Source organism: Cinclus cinclus, chromosome 18, assembly GCF_963662255.1.
Source record: "Cinclus cinclus chromosome 18, bCinCin1.1, whole genome shotgun sequence".
In the NCBI taxonomy this organism is placed as follows: Eukaryota; Metazoa; Chordata; class Aves; order Passeriformes; family Cinclidae; genus Cinclus; species Cinclus cinclus.
In genome coordinates, this window is record NC_085063.1 from 924995 (window position 1) to 947818 (window position 22824).

Sequence of the window (22824 nt, forward strand, 5' to 3'; positions counted from 1 at the left end):
AACAATGGATTAAAAATGCTGGAAGGATTATTTTCAATTTCCCTGCTCTCCTAACTTTCATTGTGCATAATTCACTTTACCCAGAGCACAAATGCACAGCCTGCAAGCTTGCACCTTCCAAGTGTTTGGCCAGGGTAACGTAAGATACAATACAAATAAATCAGCTTATTACTAAGACGCAGTTTGTTTTAACCAAAGGCTTTATCAATACCGTACATAAATTTTATCCAAGAAGCCCTATACTGAGGTGACAACTAAACCCCATGTGCTGACTGCAAATAGATGAACTAACATTACAATGAGCCCTCCCTGCAATGCTACACACAGAGATACACTATCATAAACCATAACACAGGCTGCTGCCTTTATGGGGAAAGGTCACCCACAGGCATGGCCAAACCTCAAAACCACCCTAACCCTCAGTGACCCACGTATTCTTACCCCATATATAAACCTCTGGTTGAACTGCTGCATGGCTCCCTGGAGCTGGCTGCGCTGGAGCTGCCACTGCTCGTAATTCCGGACAGACTCCAGTGTTGGTCTCTGCCACGTCGTTGTTCTGGTGAAGTGGTCAACATAATAAATCCTCCCCATGTTGTCAACTCGGCGCTCCCAGCTTTGGAAAAAAAGACAAGCCACAGTTGTCAACAGCTGGCACTTTTAAGTGCTCAGAGGCACTTGGAGGCCAATGTGGTGGAAGGGAACAGACAGTATGGGCTCATCAGCAGTTTTTTCTCCTCTGCCAACATTATATGCAAGAGCTAGAATTGTTTTAAGAAAAATCACTTTTATTTGTTGAATACTATACAAGGTAAGACCCATTCAATTTACTGAATTTTTAGGGTTTTTTGAAATGGTTTTCAAGAGCTGTCTAGACCACTGTCCATACTGGGCTGGCACCACTGCAGTTATCCCACCCAGCCCTGTAACACAAGCCAGCTGGTTTCTCCCAAAATACAGCAAACCTCCCGATGTTTTAAGCTATTCAATGTAAGACTTCCCCACACTGAGCTGGCAGAAAAGGAAGGTGTTGAGGGTTAGTTCTTTCTTTTTTTTTTTCCCTCTGTGGAATTTTCCCCATTGTCATGCTAAGATACCTGTTGACTGGGCCCTGGTGACAAGGGGGAGGGGACGGGAGGGAAGAAGCAAGCCCCGCGAGATTCAAAAAGCCAGAAGAGGAAGAGGAAGGCTGGGCCTCGGCCCATTTCCCCCGCGGAGTTCGGACAAGAAGGACGATCGCCGCCTCTCCTCCATCTCCGCCATCCCAGCGTCGGGAAACCACCATTGGACCCTGCCCGGCTGTCTCCTCGCTGTGAACTACCACCATCCAGCACTCTACGGAGCACCGGGACCCACACCGTGAGCGGAGGGCTCTCTCTCCATCTCTCTCTCCCCCTGGGACAGCGCTGCCATCACCCCCAGCCCTCCTGCGGCTCTGCGGGACCCGCCCGCCCCCAGCACCGGGAACTGCAGCTCAGGGAAAAGGTGCCTGCAGCCAAAAAACACTGGGACTGAGTTACTGTTCTGTTTGTGGGTAATTTCATAGCTGTTGTTGTTCTTGTTTGTCTTGTTAAATATACTAGTAAAGAACTGTTATTCCTACCCCCATATTTTTGCCTGAGAGCTCTCTTAATTCCGAAATTATAATAATCGGAAAAATCACATTTTCTTTCAGTCCAAGGGGAAGCTTCTGCTTTCCTTGGCAAACACCTGTCCTTCAAACCAGGACAGAAGGTTTGGGCATGGGGTTTGGTGTTTTGAGTTTCTTTGGGTTTTTTTTCTAATTTTTAGTTAATATAAGATCAGTACTACTTATAAAACTTGACAGAAATCATTACTATTCTAAGTAGGCTTAAGCAATATACAAGTTCCTCTGATCAAAGAGTTCAAAATAACTTGAAACACAACAGGTAGGCTCCATTTATGAGACTGCCAGTTTTTGTTCTTTAATATCAAGTTCTCTTTACCCTCCAACATTTTCAATTTGTAATTCTTTATAGTGTGTCCACCATTTGAGGATGAAAAAGTGCAACAGAACAACTCTTGTATTTTTTCTTATATTGCTAAAAAATAAGAAACAGCAACTGTGAACTAACATAATTGGCTGTTCTGATGCCAAGAGCTGGAGAAGCTTAATAACAAAAGCTGGTTTCTATGATAAGATCAAAGGCCTGCGAACAGTAACCTCGGGATAAGAGGTAACCAAGAGCATTCCTGCTCAAGCTGATAGTTACCTCAGTCCCAAAATACTTTTCTGTGATTTTGGTTCTCTTTTACGCTTGGGGGTAGCTACTGTCTTTGAAATATGTTTCTCAGTCAGTAAAGATGCACTTACTTAATCTTTGACAGGAAATTCAGATCTGGTTATTTTTGACATTCAACTTTTTTCCATATGCACTCCTTGGAGACAACCTAAAGCAACTTGGTTCACATTTATATTTTCAAATATCTGTTCCAGCTTTGGCAAACTGCTGGGCAATTAATTTCTGGAAAACCCAGACATCTGAGATCATCATATGGCTGATCCGGGCTCACCTTGGAGGAAGAGGCTCTGGCCGATCCCACGTTGTTCTTTTTTCAACGTGATCCACATAGTACACTCGACCATGCTGGTCTACTCTTTGCTCCCAGCTGAAAATACATCAAAAACTTTAGCTTCCTCCAGATCAAACTACTCCCACCATTCATCTACAGCATAAAACGCTTATCTCTAAATAAAATGCTTAAAACTAACCCTCGGCTCATGAGATGCACCAGAACAGTGTGCTGCATACAGTGGTACCATTCCTATTAACAGTGATTCTATGTCAACTAAAAATAAAAAAACATCGTACATGACCACCTTTCTGGAGAAAGAAGTTCATATTCATGCCTAGGTATACAATTTTAGCAAAAGTTTGTATTCAATATCAAGTGTATCAATAACCTGTTGAACAGAACCAACTATAGCTCATAATACCCTTTTATAGTAGCATTAATCCAATATATGCACATTTTCCAGTGATCAAGTACATGCAGAGATTACCCTAGGGGAATTGGTCCCATTTTCTGCATATGCAGCATTTGAGACAATAACTTACCCCTGTATTTGCATCTGATGTAACATCACAAAGGGAAAAAAATACCCCACTATTTGCCATTTCTGTTGAAATCAAAATGAAAAAGCAACAACTGATGTTTTCAAGACCACTTTTTTATTTCCATTATCCTGTGAGGTAATTCAAACCTCTTCTACCTTTTGGTTCTAATACTGGCAAACAAAGGCAGATAATTCACCAACTACACCATTCACATGGAAAGTCTTTGATTTCCCTTACTCAGAGTCCAGAAACGTTTTGGGGTTTGTTTGGTTGGTTTTTTGTGGGTTTTTTTTTTTTTTTTTTTTTTTTTTTTTTTTTTTTGAGTTGAGAGCTTTGGGGCAACAGGCCAACCAAACTCTATATCTAACCAAAGCACAGCAGCATGTCCACACTACTCTCAGGCGCTGTAGTATGAAATCCAAATCCTCAGAACTGCAACAGCAGCTTTCCTTCTACTTACCCGTACCAATATTTTCCTACCTGACTTTATTTTAATTTGAAGACAACAAGCTGTCACACTATTTTAAACCTATGTTTCACTGACAGGGAACATATGATAAATATCAGAAGTAATTCTTTCCTTGAATGCTTGAAGACCAACCATACAAAACAGCTATAAACTCTCCAAATTGATACTGGGGGGTTTTGTCAGGCAGCAAAAGACAGATGTTATAGTAGGTGTAACAAATAATTGATAAGTACAATAAAGTAAAACCAGAAAAGTGGTTTTCACATGGGGAGAAAGAAACCATTAAACCCATACCCAGGTGGAAGAGGACCTTGGCTGACTGTAGTAAGGGCCTGAGGTGAAGGATTTACTGGCTGGACTTGTCTCGACACTGGAGGAGTGGTGAGTGCAGGAGTGGCAGGAGCTGTGGTTGCAGCTGTTGCTCCCTCAGGGCTCTGCTCTGAAGGTGTATTTGAGACTGTACCTGCCAGTGATCCTGCACTGGCCCCATCACTCTCTGTGGATGAAGGACCATTTGCACTCACTATGATGTGAGAGAGAGAAGAAAAAAAGCCTTTAACTGACATTTATCACCAATCTATTGCATAAGTTACACATTACAAAAGCAAACCTACCAGAACTGCTGTTTCCACAGCCACGTTTTGCAGCTCAAGACAAAAACTAAAAAGCAATTCTGTTGCAATGTAAAAATACTTTAATCCAAGAACTGCCATCAACAGCATTTTGATAACCCTGATAAATATTTACCTTGTCTGCATTCTGTAAAAATTAATTGATGGTAAAAAAATGACTTCCTTGTACTAATGAACTAATTATTTTCCATTTATTATTTGGAATACTAATTTAAGTGATGATAAGCATAAAATTTTCAAGATATTTTCCATTGCATGGAAAGTAACAAGCACAATACGAGGAGAATACAGACATTCTTTAAATGTTTTCAGTTTTATCATAATGCCATTTGGTGGGTGGGGTTAGAAGTTGAACACAGGTCAAGTCTCATTAACTAACTGCACTGGATTAATCTTTCAAAGTAATTACTGTATTGCAGGGCCCATCCAGACCCAGCATTTATCAATTGTAATGACGAGACTACTGAAACATTGCACTGTATGGGGGTAAAGGAATTACTCCAAAAACATCTCATAACTTTTTAGAATTGTGGCCTTCAGGTAGTTTTAAAATAACTAGATTTTTTTAAAAAAATCTATCCATTGCAGCACAGAAGTGTAATGAATGCTTTAAGTGCTGCAGCTTCACAGACTCTAACTGCAATTGTACAAACCAGTAACTCATATCTCAGAACCCAGTATTATCAAATTGAGGCAGTGCTGTGAGTCCTTCAGTGGATTTTGTGTCACCCTCAGCGGGTGTCTTAGTGCAGCAGCAGCACTCATGCTCGCCTGGTTCCAGCTCCACTCTCTGTAGCAGCATCACTGACTGTCACCACCCCTGAGCAGATGTGGAAACAAGAAATTTCCACTAACAAGAACAATGACTACACAACACGTACTGAAAGCAAGCTAAAAAATATTCCTCCAGAAATGACCTGCCAAAGAATTTACCATCAAAAGTGCAGTTAAACAACAGGAGCAGAAAGAGTTAGGTTCACTCAAGGAGTGCCCAGACCAGTGAACATACCAGTGACTGATGGGGGTCTGCGGGGAGTGGGGGGTGGGGGCCTGGCAGGCCTGGGAGGCCTGGCAGGTTTGCAGGTTCCATTGGTGAACAACGGGGAGTCACTGCCATTAACAGTCTTGTTTTCACTGGAAGCAGCATCCTCGCAGTTTTCAAGGCCATTTGAGTTAGTCCTTTTGCAGGAAAAGACACAGAAAACTGTTCTAGTAGAGCACAGGTGACATGAAATTTTGCAAATCACAGAATCATGGAAGATGTTGGCTTGGGATAGGTCTTAAAGCTCATCTCATTCCAGTCCCCTTTCACTAGACCAGGTTGCTCCAAGCCCCATCCAGCCTGGCCTGGGACACTTTCATGAAGGGTTGAAAAGACATGTGAAAGTCACTAGAATGCAATATTTACAACTAGGTGAGATTTGTTACACTCACAGTAATTCCAAGTATCTATACATCTATATAAACACACTCAAGAGTTAATCTCCTAAGGTACCTGAAACCTCATTTGATGGAAAGGTGGTGAAATAGATGTATGTAACATCTTTCACCAAAATCTCTTTCATTTCCCCAATTTGATACACTTGCCCTTAGGTCCAGGCTCTGGATTTTGCTGCTCTGCTATTTCCTGCCCATGAGTCCCTAATGAGATGAAAAGCTAACACCTGAGAACAGACTGTGTGCCTTTACTCCACAGGGCTGGCATATGCTCAGAACACACAGTGCTACAAATGTTTAGAAATCATACTTATGCATACATATTTTTTCCTCTAAACTCAATTCTGGAACATGCTGGAGAATTTAGGACTAAGCATTAAAGTTCTGACCAACAGCTATGAATATAAACTGCTCAACCTTACAGGAATTAAGAAACTACATAGCAGTACTGTCCCATGCTGTGCTGTTCACTTACACCTGGCAGAGTATTATTCTGATATATTTGTAGCTCCCTAAGCAGAGTCAGAGGTATCTACGTATTTATTCTAAAGCATTTTATTTTCAGAATATGTTGGGCAATACAAAAAGGCTGTCAACTAAAATTCCAGTGGATTTACAGGTCAAGCACATAAACCATCAGAAATAAAGAGGTAACAGTTTCAATGCAGTACCTCTAAAATAACATTCCTTTAAATGTACACAAAATAAAACCTAGTAGGTAAGGCTAGGTAAATCACAAGTCAAAAAGGACCAAGTAAAACCATGTTCATTTAACCTCAATATCATGGTCAAACAGACTTTTGCTCTATACCAGGTGTGGTGCATGTTTTTCATACTACACCAATCCCAAAGTAAATGACTCTGAAAGTGGGTCTACATCATTAGTGACTTCAAGTCCAGAGGAGGTTTAGCCCCAGTTTTTCAGCAACTCTCCCTTGTTCTTTCACACCATGCCCTTGTAGAAAGGCTTTCCTGATCATTTACACAATCCTCACAATGACCACCAGAAGCCACCTGGTTGATACCAAAATTGAACTATTATTATTGTTATTATTAATCTAATATACACTCAGGTATTCTGAATATCCAGGCATCTAAACACTCTTTCAAACACAAAAAGGAAACAGAAGAAAAAGAAACTTTCATGGGAAGACTTCAGACAACATAGCCAAGAATACAAACTATTAAAAAAAGGTGAAATCTAGCTTGGCTACTCCAGATGTCATCCAGAGTGCTGTACCTTGTACAGATCCTTAAAATACTCACAGAACTGGGAACTAATTAAAGTAACATGGTGCTGGGCACACTCTTATCCCAGCAGGCAGCAAGGTTCATAATCCGATATCAGCCTTCGCACACTAAGTGCCAGACAGCTTTTGGGATCTTCCCAACAAAGCTAAATATAATTCGGGTACCTCCATGCTATAAACCAGTGTAAAAACAAGCAGTGCCATTTGTTTGGGGTTTCTTAAATATATATTTTACTTTGGGTAATCACTGGGAGAATGGTGAGGAACACAAAGGGAAAAAACCAAAAAGATCAGTATGGAGGCAAAACTGAGGCTGGACAATGGAACTGAGCAGCAGTTGAGTGTTTTTGTTTAGGGCATTCTCAGATCTCAGATACTGCTGCAGGGCATATTCATAAATTTTTCATTGTCTTTACAAAATACACAATTCTTCTTTCCAAACTGTGAATACTAAAAGGCAGAATACAAAAAAAACCAAAAAAACCAAAAAAAAAAAAAAAAAAAAAAAACACCAAAAAAACCTTACCGTGTATCACTCCTCACTCTGGAACTTTCACTCTGTGTAGGACCTAAAACACCAGGAAGAAGAAGAGAACATAAGCATAAGCAACAATGAATCATTTCCAAGGAAAGCAGCAGCCTTTAATGCTCACACTTCTTTCAAGTGTAGAGGTGAGACATAATGTGCTGTTTATCTACTGGGTTTCAAAGCTGTACATATTTTGCATGTCTCTATTTGAATGTGTGAACACAATTTTTTTAACCACTGCCACTGTAATACTTCCACCTTATGGAAGATGCAACAGGACATCATTTAACTGTATGAATATTCCCAAACACACACAGTTTTAATAACACTGACTTTCTAGCAGTATAAAGCAGTGTTCATTCTTTTAAGTGGAGCTGGATTTTCATACTCGCTCCCTTTTCAGTGATGGCAGGCGGAGCAGAAAGGGCAAAAACTTCACTAAAATCTCCTCTCTAGTTGGCTGGGGGGCTTTTTCTTTGGGGGGGGGCTCTCTAGCCCAGACCCTTCCCCTTCTCAGTAAATTATTTAACACAAAGGCATTGAAGCAGGTATAAAATATGGCTGTACTCCAAAAGCATTACACAGAAGCTCAGCCTAGATTTGCAAATGTTTTGCAACTGCTTATTCAGCCAGCTTGAAAATATTTGCCGCTTGTGCCAGCATTTGCAAACCTTGATTATGCAGCACAGAACTGCTCATTCATGTAGACAGCACCAATATTTTATTTCCACAGAGTTAAACAAATGTCATTATTAAAGAAATCAGTTTTTAGTTCTGATGGAACTGCGGACAGATCTAGGCCAAAGACAAGGATGTAGTCGCAGAATGGCTTAGGATAATGTGCTGTTAGTGGACTGTGCATGGAAGGAATTAAATCCCAGCAAGAGAAACCTAAACCTAAAAGCAACTCCATAAACAATGTATTTGCCTACCTGCATGACTTTCCCACCTCTTTCTCAGTAGGTGAACTTTGGAAAATCCAAGAACGCACAGATGAAAATCAAGTATTGCATAAAAGGAAAATTTGGTACTTTCATGAGATATTTCTATCCCTACACCTCAGCCCTGCTCTGTAAGTGTCACAAAATCCCGGCATCTGGCTTTTATTTACAAATAAAATTTCACACAATCAGTCTGTGCAGTTGATCTTTTTAACAAAATGCAAAGAAAATGGACTAAAAGCTCTAAGAAATAATGTTTACAGAAGCTGTGTATTAATCCAAATTTTCTATGATACTTCGATGAAATTTCAAAGCAACTTCCTCTAAATTAATTTAAACACCTTCCCAACCCAGAAACCTAGAACTTGCCAATAAAGTGTACAGCTGGTCACTACTACAGACAGTCTCTCTTGCTGCTTTCTAGGAGATTAAGTCTTACATAGTTCCACATCTCAATGCACAGTATTTCACATATGTTCCACTGTCATATTTCACATATGTTCCACTGTCATATTTCAAGGGAATTAAAATTACCTTTTTATTTTACTCTAATTAGATACTTTACATGTATTCAAGTTTTCAGTTTAAAAAGCTGTCACACCAACTAAACAAAGTGGATCCCTCTCTGCAGCTCTCCACAGGGAACTAAATCTATGAATACATTTATTTAAATTAGCTATTTTAAGAAAAATTAATATAAACCCATGTCTTCTAGTAAGCAGAATACTTATTGCTAGGATGATGGTGAGATCAAACAAACTTTTTATTTTTTTGTTTCCAATGTTATTAAAATTCAGGAAACCTAGAGGCTTTCATTAACATTTGGGATCACTAGATAAAAGCTTGCAAAGTCCAGAAAATAAAGATGCTGATCTTGATTTTGTTGCAATAAAGCTGAAGGTCTGCCCTGTGAACTATGACTCCACCTCAAATAAAAATGCATGAGATTTCTGATCTCTATAAACAGAAAGTTATAGAAAGTGCTATTATTTGGCTTATTTAAACACTGTGTTAAAGCTTCCCCAAAAATCACTTTGCATAGCAGATAAATGTAGATCTGGACTGCAAGTTTCTCACTTCTTGTACTTGAGGCTTCCCCATTGGTCAGGAGCTCAGGGTCAACCTGCATCCCATCCAGACAGACCGACAGATCTCCCACCACTTCTGCTGGCTCCCTGTCACTGACGAGGTGCAACGTCACCACTACCTGCTCCACTGGAAAAGAACACAGAACAAAGGGAGCTTATCTTACTGCCTGAGAAAAAAAGAGCCTTTTACACAAGAAGCCAATTGCATACCTCATATTCTCAGTGATCAAGGGGGAAAAAAACTCCCAAACACTCTCCAGAACTACAGCTCTGCCTCTCCATTATTTTTTTGTGTGGTAAAACTGAGCATAATCTTGTTGCTGCCTAGAAAGGATTATCATTACAGCAGAGATTGAGTCTCACATTACTAAAGCAATTAATGCACCTGCCCCCAATACAGAGTTAGGAAGTGTAATTTACTTTATTCTTGATTAAGAGCAGATACAATTTCTGTTTTCTGACTAAAAAGGTTCACGTTTACCTAATGACATCCAGATTCACATTCAGAATGCAATCATTTTCCATCATATTCCCAGACCAATGGTATAGTCAGGGTTTTCAGTGAAACAGAACAGTAAGTAAACAGTCTTGCTGAAATGGTTTGAAACAAATCCCAGTGAGCTCCAACAAGTGCCCGGATTCAGACAGCAAATGCACTGACCCAAAGGGATTTTCACCCAGATTGATCAGGACAGACACTGCCAGGAGAGCAGCTCTCACTGCTGTCAACACTCTCCATCTGCAACACCCATGTATGACAGCTGGGAAGCCAGCGCTTCTTTAAAGGACAGAACAAAAGCAGGACAGCACAGAGCTCTGTATTGCAGACCCATGAGCGCTCTAACGGGTCTGTAAAAACCTACATTTCTCCTTCAAGCTTCCCAGGATGCACATACTGCCCAAAGCCTAACTAGTTCCAAGATAACTGAAATAATACAATATACCCCTGCAGTTTAGAACAAAAATAACTTTACACATTTCCTGTCTAGCATCAATCCCATAGTTTTAAATTTTAAGCTATGTATAAGGAAACTCTCCTGTTTAATCAGCCTTTCACTCAGCCTTGCACATACTAGCAAAGTAAAAAGCATCTTGTTTTCAAGGACACCATGGCAACCCGTGGATAACAAAAAATGATTACTCTCAAAAAGTGGGAGGAAGCTCATAAAAGCAACCAGGAACACCAAAAGGAAGCCTTAAGGGACCATTTCCAGAGGTTCACACAGCATTCCTGTTTATTGACAGACAATTCCTGAGGAACTCTGTGGCATTCTGAGGTACCCTCCATCTCAGACTTACGTTTCATACTGTTGGACTTCAACGTTTCATGAATATCCAGAGCAGCACTTCCCAGGAGGACATCAGACTTTAATGTTTGATGGCTCCAGACTCTAAAGTTTAATTTACTTACAGGAGTGACAATTCTGAAAAGAGAAAATTGAGTACTGTAAGGGCATTTGTTGGTGGGGAAGGGGTTGAACTGAGCCATCTACTTCCACTGTCACTAGAAGCTATTTAAAAATAAATAAATAATGGTGGTAACACCAAACTACTTCCAATTACCACATTCTCATGTCACCTGAATATGTCACTTCAATCAATGTGAGGTTGTTCACAGATCAAATACATTTTTTTATTATTACTCTTTTAAGGAAAATATAGAAAAGCTGCCAGCAACTCCAATACACATTAAGCTCTGTGACAGCAACTTTTAAGTAATTTTTAATACTGATATTCTTTTTCTATAAGGAACACTCTAATATTTATACAGTTTTAAATTATTTTCATTGTGAGAAATAGGTACAAATGACTGCTTATTTTCTCAGTGGATAATTTCAGCTGTATATGGTTGATAAGTTCAGACTTTCAGTCAGCCAATCCCTTCAGAAGATCCACCTAACAAACTCCAAGGAGAGGAACCCCAAGAAGGTTCCCTCATTTGCAGAAGCACATTTTTCCTTTTAATCCTGAATCTGAATATAGACAGCTGTGCCAAAATATTTCCTAAAAACCAATTCACTTCACTAAGCTCCACATAGCTTTAATGTAATTTTCGATGAAGTTTTTTTTATAATATATAAAATATATATATATGTATGTATGAAGGCATGTCTGTGCTCAGCTCTTACTCAAGAGCAGCAAAAATTGCCCATATATTACTGTGTAGATTTACACTGCACAAACCACAAACATTCCCATTAGAAAACAAAAAAGGCAAGCTTTAAAAGGCAAAATAAAATTCTGCTCTTCTACACTTACACACATATAAAGTGCAAGCTTTTATTTTTCTTAACATATCTCAGTGCAGAGTAAGGTAGTAATAGTAGTAATTAAAACTTCACAATAAAAGTACAGATACAAAAAAGGTTTTCCTCAGGCAATGTTCCAGATGTTTCAAGAAGAATAATCCACAATTTAAGTACAAGAAATCACAGAATCACTGAATGGTTTGCAATGAAGAGACCTTACAGCCTAACTTGTTCCACCCCACTTTCCACTATACCAGGCTGCTCCAAGCCCCATCCAGCCTGGCCTTGAACACTCCCAGAGATGAGTAGACAACTTCTGGGGGCAAACTGTGTCAGGGCCTCAGCACCCTCCCAGGAAAAGAATTTCTTCCTAATATCCCACCTGGCATGCCCTTGTGAAAAGTCTCTGTCCAATGTGCAAGCACAGACTGATCTATATCCCAGAGTTCCATGTGACATTAAGAGAAAACTAAATTTTATAGAACTTGTGTTTCTTCTTTATTCACAACACAAATACTGGGCCAAGCAAACATCAACAGCTGTATTCATCTTTAATCTGATGTTAGTTTTGTACTAATAACTTGCATAAATTAATTGGGAATTTTGGATTTGTGCTTGAATTTAGAGGTGCACAAGACAGAGGCAACTACCTTGTGTTATGGCATGGTACACCACAGTGGGACACAAAGAACAGCTACACTTTTCAGCAACAGAACTTCTGAAAACCGTAACTTTAAATATGACAATAAAAATGTACATGGGGCCATCAGTTTTAATATTAAATTACTTTACCATTTACATTACATTACTACTCACAGAATTAGAGCTCCTTTGATATGCCACACGTAGTAATACAAAATACAAGCACAATCAATGTAATAGTTTGTAAATATCTATTTCAGACTGTACTGTATTTACTCTAAAAATTATACAAATGTCACCACCTCATGCAACTTTCTACTCCTTGCTTAAAATAAAAACACAGTCTTTAAGACCACTGTCAATTGCCTTAATTTAGCTCAAATAAAAAGGAAAATAAAACCAAACCTACACTGTAAGATGTTGTTTCCACTTTGGACTATTTGTATTGTTGCATTTTTCTGTCTTCTTTGACTGTCCATCTACTGAGACTTCCACATAAGGGCTAGGTCCAAACCATTTATTCTTTTCTTTTAGTTTTGCTGAAATAACTGTTAAACAGAAAAAAAAGTAATTAACTCAGGAATATTTCAATTGTAAATGGTACTTTTTCAGTTGGGTGCTTCAATATTCAAGTGTCAGGTCATTGATGCCTGATAGTAACACTGAAAAAAAACCCCACATTAGATGGATAAAGATCCTCTTTCATTCCAGCACATTTATACAAAGCCACAGCTCACACAAATGCCTAAAACATGCAGCAATACTTTTGCAACATCAGACACTCTTATTAATCATAACCAGTACAAGATCCACAGAAGTGCTTAGGTGTTGAAAGCAGAAAATATCCTCTACAACCTCCTCCTGTCTATCACCAGCCAAAAGAATTCCTGGAGTTTATTACACTACTTGTTAGAAAGCACAAAACATGATCTGCCTCTCATGAAGGCACTGATTGCCACAACTTCTCACGAACAGAACACCACTGAGAAAATTAATTTAGTGCAAAGTTTTCTGTAGCTAAGCAAACTTACTGAAAAGCTGAATCCAAACCCTGGGCTCCAGTAACTACCCCCTATTCTAGCAACAACAAATCTGGACAGGACTTGCAGCTCTAGCGCTTTGATTTTGGTGGGGAGAGGGTGTGCTGGGTGTTGACTGGGGTTTTTTTTGGCATTCAGTATTACTGACTGCAGCATTCCCATCTTTCCAAACACCACTGCTATGCTGCCTCATTTATGATGTGTGTCTACCCCGATGTCAGAGTCCCAGGCATTCTTGGATTCACCGGCAACACTGAACTCACAAAACAGTGCTGAAGACAAAGATGCTATTTCCAGTTGGCCCCTGAATTCACTGTTCTAACAAAAAACAATTTGCTCCTCTGTGTTTGTCACACACCACAGTCTCACTACATCCTTAAAAAGAAATGACTAATTCAGGCCCATCTGGCTAATCTCCCCAGATTCCCTTTATAGCCTATGCTCCTTTAGAGTTTTAGAGAAGTAGCTTAGTGTATCTGAACTGCTCCCAAGGAAAACTCTTTCTCTGTGTATTACAGACATCTCACGGAATTTAACTCATTAATTTTCACAAACAGCTCCCCATCCTTCCCCTCCTGTCATACTTCAACATTTCTAATTATCTAGAAGATCTGCTTTGTAAAACAGCAGACTTGTACCTACTTTTAAGGTTTGTTCTTACCCAGACACACTGAAATTTCATTTAAAACCAACAAGGGCAGCAGAATGGGGTGCTGAGGGTAGGGCAGGTGGGAGGCAACACCACCAAAACTTTGCTGCAGGTCATGGCTAAACATCTACAGAAATTCAGACCTAAAATTCAAATACCTCAGTTGTCTCAATTCTAAACACTGAGGTATTTATTCAGCTTTACTGTCTTTGTGTGAGTCTCGGGCCTTTAATGGGGAAAGCCTTGGACAGCAAATCACCACTTTAATCCTTGGCTCTGCTCTCCATCCCTATGTGGAGGAGGTACCTTCGAAAACCTCTTCCAATTTCTCTACAATATCAACCTGTAGGGACAAGATTTCTATACAGCCTGACAACCTACAAGGAAATACAAGCTTGTGACCTCAGGGGGACATCTATAGCCTGTGTTAGTGAGACCCCCACCTCCTTCCTAGTCTAAAGCTTTCTATCTATTTTTGACAATTCGTTTCCATCCCCACAATATCCCTTTTCTGAAACAACTGCATATACCCACAGGTCTTCACACTGAGGATGCAAAATTTACTCTTTATGCTTCTAAACAGAGACCTGCACACACCCCTGGATCTCCCATTCACTTTTGATACCTCAGTTAAATTTCCAGAGAGCAAAAGTGAGGAAGCTTTGGTAATTAAGTTTCAACACCTGCTCTCTTGGTGAGGTGCTACAAAAAAGCAAAGCCTATCATATGAATCCATTTCCAAACAATCCAGAGCTGTTCAATTGCAGAGATATTCTAACCAACGCTTTTATTAAATTTTTTATCATTTCTTTTATCCTTTTCAATGAAGACCATAAAAACATGGAACAAGGGAGAAGCCTTAAGTCAACTTTAACGAACAGCAGTATCAGGAGAAAGTGTTTAGATTTGACATTATGCCAAGTTTCAGTAAGTGCAAGAAGTACCATAATGCACTGTTACATTTCCAGGAGGACTGCCTGTACAATTTACTTAACAGCACCCAAAAATAATTATTCCTTTCTTTTTTCTTTTACACAAATACGCATAATTTATAAATGCATTTTAGATAAAATTCAGAATAAAATAGCTGTAATGAAGTAATGATAGCCTAACATCAATCTTGAGTTCTCTTGGGCATTTTACAATGCAAAACTTCCTGAAATGCAACATAGCAAACTCTGTTTAGTTGTGGAAAAATAGCATCGTATTTCTAACCAGAAAACACAGATAATTTCAGAAGGCTCACCAGTGATCTGAAGCTGTGATTTCATGGACAATCCACTAGCTGGTCCTGATCTGGACCCACTGCCAGCCATAATATGGGCTGGATCTTGAATCTGCATGAAGAGAGAATGCAAACATTTCAACACTTAGAAGCTCAAAAATTCATCTGGTTTTTGACATGTGGATACATTACAGTGCAAACAAACCCAGCATATTTGGTTTTTGTGTAGTACCCTTCCATTTCCCCAAAGTACAGAAAATCCTTCACAAAGGGCTCAGTCTCTATTACATGAACTATAACTATTCAGGTTCTAGGCAAAAGAGGTCTTTTGAGTTTGTCACTTCCTTCTGCCAATTAATGAGTGAATGATGTTCTAATTCCATAATTTGCTGTACACCTCACGTCTAAAATGCATGCTTGTCTTGGTGTCATAAATCCTGGATAAGTTTATCTGTGTCAAGTACTATATGGTTTTAAAAAAATAAACAAACACCACAATCCACAAGCATAGCAAAAAGACTGAAAATAAGTTATTAAATTAAAAAAGGAATTTAAAATTTAGAGAAAGCTGCTTTGGTATCTTTTTTGGTTTTACCTGATCAGATCAAGTCTATAGACAGGGGCTGTAACTCTACAAAGCACTTTAAAAAGGAAATAAATCACTTTTCAAAGAGAGCAAGATAACTTTCAGTTACTGCACAACTTTCCTTCTTGGCACACTCCAACCCTCACACCAAGGCTTGTCTGATCCTCCCAGCCCAAAGCAGCACAGGTTCCTCCTTGCAGTACTGGTTGGGGGGGGGGGGGGGGGGGAGGGGGAAACCAACAAAGTAGACAGTGTGCATCATAGAGGTTCCAGAGAAATTAAATCGTGTACTATTACTTCTATTACATTAAAAACAGACATCACTCTGGAAATAGCCAGATACCACTGTTACCTCTTCATTGTTAAAACACATTTCACCTCAGCATCTCTTACCAACTGAACTCCACTGCAAAATGAACAGTCTGCTGGAACCAACTTCCAGAACTCGCTGCATCTCTGTCATGCCATGTTCCCTCATTTGTGCCACTTCCACACCATCTTCCTTGCTTAGAACCTACTGCCAACTATTTGTGCACCTCTGGCTGACCCCCCCTTCTCATGGGGCTCAGATGCTGTGGCCAAGGAGCTGCTCATCAGCCCTGAGTCCCCCCTGATGCTCTGCTTTGGGCCACCACCAGATGGGATCCCAATGCAGAACAAACCTCCCTTGCCAGCTCTCAAGCACCTTCCAGCACACATTACTTCCAACAAGGAAAGGAAAATGTTAGCTTAGGCTGCTGCTATCTGCATCTTGAGTCAAAACATGCCATTTATGAATTTACAGTTGATAATACCACAAGCAGTTTATCTAACCCCAGACATGTTCAGCCACACCAAGGAAACCCGAATTTGTACAAGGAGATCAGATCTTGATATGGCAACTTTCTTATTGGAGGCTGCGATTCAAAGCAAATGTCTGACAGGGACTGTGGAAATTGTAATCCCACAGGTATTTCAAAGTCTTGAAGTGGGTAATTGTTTCATCCTGCAGTTTGCTGATGTGAGTATTCCCTATTGCAGAAGGGAACCAAATTAGTACCAAAAATAATACCAAATTACTAATTAATTTGTAATTAGGAATTAGTACCAAAAAGGTAATAATGACATACTCAAATAGTATTTGGTTTTATTTGTAGAGTTCAGGGCTGTTACTAAGCTTCAGATATGAATCACATAATAATAATAAAAAAATGCAATCATGTTAGAATAAGAAAGATTTTAATGCAAGTATTTATAAAGTAGCCTAAATTTAGATGATTTAGAGGGCAATTCTTAATTTTGCTCTTGTGACTGGATGTACCAACCTCCCTGGGTATCCTTTATGCAGTATGAAAGCAATCAGATTACATCTAGATTAACACAGACACATTGGATAGTCTGAATGAGTTTGGATTTATGAAAGAGCTGCCAATTCCCAGCTCCCTACCTGGAGAAATAAGACTGCACAGAATACCCCTGGGGTTCTTGGACGGGATCACTCTGAATTGAATTCCCACACTAAGCATTTACACCTTACAACACTCATTCAGAAGCAGTGTTAAAGCCAACTTTGATTTCTAACACAGCAAATACACCCAAACTTATTTTACTAATGTGATCATTTTCATTGAGAATATGCAGAGAAAATCTAGCATCTTAACCACATCTGAAATGAGTATCCTCCAAACAGAGCTGAGCTAACACATGTAGATGTATAAATGTGTATGTTGGGAGACACAGCCTGCACCAGCCCACAGCTTAAGGAAATTTCCAGGAATATACTGATTGCCAAAACTTCTAAAAAAAAAAAAAAAAAACAAACAAAACTACTACACATTGTTTAGTTCTCTCAGCTGCTAGAAAGTTTCTAATTATTTTTGAACAAAGCTTATTTTATTTTACTCTTGCTACCCTGCACTTCAACATCCCTACCTGTCTTTCCATGTTTTTCTATACCTTGACTCCAGTGCCTCTTCTTCTCCCCTTAAGTGCCTGCCGAGGAAGATTCCACAAGCAGAATAGTTCGTTCCATGCCAAGCTTCCAGCAAAGAATAATAATGGAAAACACACTGAAGCTTTTCTCTCAGCTGGGCACTAATTTAAGTCTCTTCCCTACCATGCATGTATGTACTTTATCTGGATTTTTCACAACTCATAGGAATTTAATCAACTTCTCTACCTCTATCTCCATCAGTTTTTAGCTGGAGTGGATCAGTAATTTAGAATGTCTGTAGTGCAACACACAGGAAAATGGGAAGAGAGCAGGTAGAATTATGTACACCTCATTCTGTTAGGAAACTAAGCTAAAACATATTGATTAGCCAAAGAAGACTCCGTGGTGATTAATGAACTGGACTTAGAAAGAAGCAAAAGAGAGTGCAAAAGGCAGTAACGTCATCAGTCACAGATATTCAGCTACTGTCTATTTACACTATTTTTAACATTTTACTCCTCTTTATTTATGTAACAAATATACCAAACAGATTCTGTTTGTGTGTAAAAAACTACTCTGCTAAAAGCTGCAGACTATTTCAACTCAGAATCAGCCTACAGCTACTTGTAAGCCTAATCACAAAATAATAAAAAAAACCTCCTCAATCATTGTCAAAGTACTTCCATCTAGTTTTATTATAACAGAAATGGTACTTAGGAACAGGAAAAGCAAATGTCTTTATAAATTCAATGTAATGCTACAAGCACTTCCACAAGTTGAAACTGTCATTCCAAAGCTGAGAATGCACGTTAAGGGTTTTTTCTGCAGTAGAAATATCAAACACACCTTCATGGATATTTAGGGGTTTTGTGTGGCTTAGGTTGGGTTTTGAGGGTTTTTTTTTTTTTTTTTGATTGGTTGGTGTTTAGTTCTGTTGTTCTGGTTTTGTTTTGTTTTAAATTATAGTAAACTCCTATTGCCATTTTTCTCCCAGATGCTGCAACTCACTTCCAAGAAACTGTCAGAAACTGACATTTAGGAACATTAGCTGAAAAGTTTGAGAGCTGTGACAGAATAACTGGAGCAATGTAATGGATGTTCAAAGCATGATCAGGTTAAGTATGATTTTCTCAGAAATGAACAAGACAAATTCTTTGGCATATAAAAAGACAGAACAGAGAAAGAGTATCTTCTTGCCATTAAAAATAAGCCATTGAAATGGTTTTCTGAATTTCCTCCATAGTTGCATTCCTGCTCCAAGGGAGGTTTGGCTCTACAACATCCTACCATAACATGAAAATTATTAGATAAATTATGCTCAGTTTCCTAATTGCATGCACCATTGCTAGTACTCAGGCAGGTTTGAACAAACACTGCTTAAAATAAATCTGCCTCATAGCAGGAAACTTGGACCATGCATCCTTTTAGTCATGTTCTCTGAATCCTACCTTTCCCAGTGCTTTCCCAGCAGCTTCCCCTTTGGCCTGACCCAGTGCTGCTGGGGTACTTTCATCCAAGACAACTAATTTCCACCACAGTTTACAGTGCATGGGGTGTGGAAGAGGAGGAAACTGCAGCCCAAATGCTATGCTGGGGCAAAGGAAGGCAGCAAAGGAGTATCCTCACTTATTTTTCTAAGAAATCAGGGGGAAAGCTGCTTTTCTCCCCACCCTTTTTAGTGCTTTGTGGTTAAACCAAAGGAGGGGAAGAGCTGAGGAGCAGCTCCTCAAGCCATAAAATCAGGGAGTATAGACAGAAGAAAAATGCTATCAATGGACTGAGAGACCTTCAGCATCACACCAATTTAACTTGGGTGACTTTATTCAGCACTGGAATTTATCTGGTAAGGAACCAGCTTACTGAAGGTGATTTTGTTTTTTATTTATTTGTGACTGTATTACATACACACAGCTTTGGAAATACGTTGGCACGCGCTCTTTATAATTTAAAAAAACCTGAAATAGTTGCACATTGTTGGCTCCTTTAAGTCTTATGTTTAATAATTAATTTTAAGAATATGCTAAGCTTCTCTTTTTGCAGGTGTTCCTATTTGAAATGCATTTACAATTTCAATGATGGAGAAAAAACCCACATGATGAAAAAAATTCTTTTAACATACCTAGTAATTTTAAAAGGGGTTTTGAGAATCTCACTACGTAACAGGAATAGAGACTTTTGGAAAAAGCATAAAGTATACAAAACTTTGTTTAAAAAGCTGCATGTAAAATGTAACATGTCCCTTTTATCAACAGGTATGTGACAGATACATGCACTTTCTTGTGTGTGAGAAATTATAGAAATGCTTCCTCTCCTTCTCTCACAAACACTGAAGCCTCTCTTTAACTGAAGGCATGCATATTGCGGAAAATATTTTTCTCTTTAATGCTAGCTATAACTACACAGTGAGCCCAGGCAGAGGCAGGGAGTTTTGCAACTTACTTGCTTAGCAAATTTGCAGTTACTTTAACTGTTCAAGTTTCATCTTTAAAGTAAAATGTGGTTTGACAAAGCTGATTTTAGTGGTTTACAGTTTTTCTCCCCTAAAATAAGTTTTAAAGATGTGGTCAGGTTTGCTCAAACAAGTCAAAAGACAGAAAGGAAGAAACTGCTGAGTAAACAACCAGGGAGAAAAGAATAGACACAGATTATAAGAGTGTTGAACACATGTTGGAAAGGGAAGCAATTATGAGGTTTGCATCAAAGGATATTTATATAAGGAATGGATCAGAGAGGTTTAACACAGAATGCAGCTTGGCTCCCTTTGGCCATTACTTTGTGAACAGCACCACATCCGTTCACCAAGAAGTCTGGAAAATCCAAGCAGTCTGTGCCAGAATACAACTGCTGGAACTTAAAATGCCTGAACTGATATCTGAACAAATGTCAAATACATGCTAGGTCTAAAAGCAGGCTGTGGGTTGGCTTACAGAACTGTGTGGTCCTGTCTCCCCTGCCATCAGAGCCAGCACAGGCCCACCTTCCTGCAGCCTCCATACTCAGATTATCCAGGTACAAGCCAACATCCACGCAGCTGCTCTGAGAGCAACAAGAGAGATCCCAACTGAAAGATAAAGCTGGAGCCAATTCAATACACAGGCTAAAAATATATTTGTGGGGGATACAATTTAATCGGTTTGGGAAGCAAACCAAGTGACATGACCTTCAGAGGCTGCAAGGAGGGATACACAAGATATATAAACCCAAAACAAATGAAAAGAGGGACCCAACTTCTATCCTGTCCCTACAGAAGACTTACTAACAAAAAATCCTTTATGCTGAAGTAGAAACTTCAAAGCTTCATCTACTATCCTATCTTAAAATTGTTTTGTTGTTTTTTTTTTCATATCTGATCATGCATACAACATATACGACCTACTGTACTCCTGGCTCAATACAGGAATCACTTTCTTGTTACATCCCCTTACATATTATCATTTCTGCACTCTTTCCAAGAAGAGTGGTATATCAAGAGTCAGAAGTCACATCTCTAAATCAACAAGTCTAATTCTACAAGTGTGATTGTCTAAATCTGTTCTCTAGACCCACTATTCTGAACTTTCCTACTGAATCTTCTACTGCTATGAGCAGTAAAACATACCTTGTAGAGAATGTAATGAAGATGCTAAATTGAAATTAACAAAGTAGGGATGAAAACATGCATAAAGCAGCTAAACAGGAGTTAAAATGGCTTTGATTGATAACAAGGGGCACTTCTTGCAGGAATAAAACTGAGGAATGTTTGTATCAAGGCCAGGATGCCTTCACTCTGATAAGACTCCAGCACAGATGCCTGACCAGCAAAACAACCTGCACTCCAAAGTGGAGAGTGGCAACAGGGTTATGTAACATCACATATGTCATTCTGTTTCCGGTCAGCCCAACAGGAAAACATACTGTAGCTTTAAAGAGATGGATATTCCAAATAAGGAAAAAACCAAGCAGCATTAGCCTCCCCCAAAGATTTATGGAAGTCGAAGTAAGCCATATTCTGAAGCACAGGACTAGCAAAAACAACTTTTTTGCCCAGAGGATATAAAATATCCATATCTGAAGTTGTCACCAACAGGAACCTGAAGCACAATAAACAGTGATAGGTATCATTAGTTCCACCCTCCTTTTATGCTTCTTAGGCAAAGCATAAAAGAGACACTGCCCATCCCACTTCAATATGTGGAAATGTTCTGGTGTCCAAGAGAACACGAGGGAGAGGATGAGTTAATGAAATGTGTGCAAGTGTATAAGTAATGTGAGATTTTAAAGACAAATACCACATTCTCTGTGGTAAAGAGAGTGAGACTCTTTACCCTGCAAAGTCTCATACCGAGTTACGTCTTACTAACTTCCTGCAACCTCAATGCAACACGAATGATAATGTGTGACACTATATTGATATCCAGCAATGGCAATAAAAAACTGTCAGAAACAGATCTTAAATCACAGCAGCAAAGACTAAGAGATTACATATAGTCAACCTTAAACATATTTTTAGAAACAATTATTTATGCAACAGTAATAATCAGTGCTGATTCCTTGTTGTTCCTAAATATTTAGCACTTCAAGAGAGAACTGAACATGGGAAACTCCTCTGAATCTCAGGTTTTAAGTTGGAAAAGTTGAAAAACATTCACCCTGCCCACCAAAGCACAGATATTGCCCAATGAAAGGCAGAATAACTCTGGAAATGTTGCAGCCAGACACCCACTGATACTCATTTTAACTTTTCCCTGAATACCTGGGATCACCAGGTAGCATTCCTTGTGCAAATGGCAAAGGTTAGAAAAACTCGTCTATCAACTTCAGCCCGAGGAGAAAAATGCTTCCAACACCGCCTGCGGTTCAAAATTAAACTGTCATTAGGCCTCCCAAGCTGGACAATTTCAGCAAAGTTACAGAGAATTCAGTCATTAGCATTTCTCTGCAATAAGAAGCCTGCTTGTAAAACCTGCACCTCAGCTGAAATAGTTCACACTACTTTTTCTACATACATGTAGTATTTGATTCTGAATAAAATAATGGGAAAAAGACAGGTAAAGAAGCAGAACTGTAATATAAAAAATTCCAAGAAAGACAAGCATAATTGGACAGTTTTTCACAC

At 39.2% G+C, this 22824-nt stretch overlaps 1 protein-coding gene across 3 annotated transcripts in view; it reads right to left on the minus strand.

The window, feature by feature from the left end:
• ITCH (itchy E3 ubiquitin protein ligase) overlaps positions 1-22824 on the minus strand; it is a 57849-nt gene that overhangs the window by 17735 nt on the left and 17290 nt on the right. For 2 of the 3 annotated variants that reach the window (XM_062505151.1, XM_062505152.1), the window contains 9 exons: positions 15253-15343; positions 12727-12865; positions 10726-10850; positions 9416-9553; positions 7395-7437; positions 5191-5360; positions 3844-4072; positions 2536-2631; positions 442-616 (listed from right to left, as the gene is read on the minus strand). In XM_062505151.1, coding sequence (XP_062361135.1) covers positions 442-616; positions 2536-2631; positions 3844-4072; positions 5191-5360; positions 7395-7437; positions 9416-9553; positions 10726-10850; positions 12727-12865; positions 15253-15322 — 1185 coding nt within the window. In that variant the 5' untranslated portion in view covers positions 15323-15343. The remainder of the gene's footprint in view (positions 1-441; positions 617-2535; positions 2632-3843; positions 4073-5190; positions 5361-7394; positions 7438-9415; positions 9554-10725; positions 10851-12726; positions 12866-15252; positions 15344-22824) is intronic. The other variant, XM_062505153.1, reaches the window with a different exon arrangement.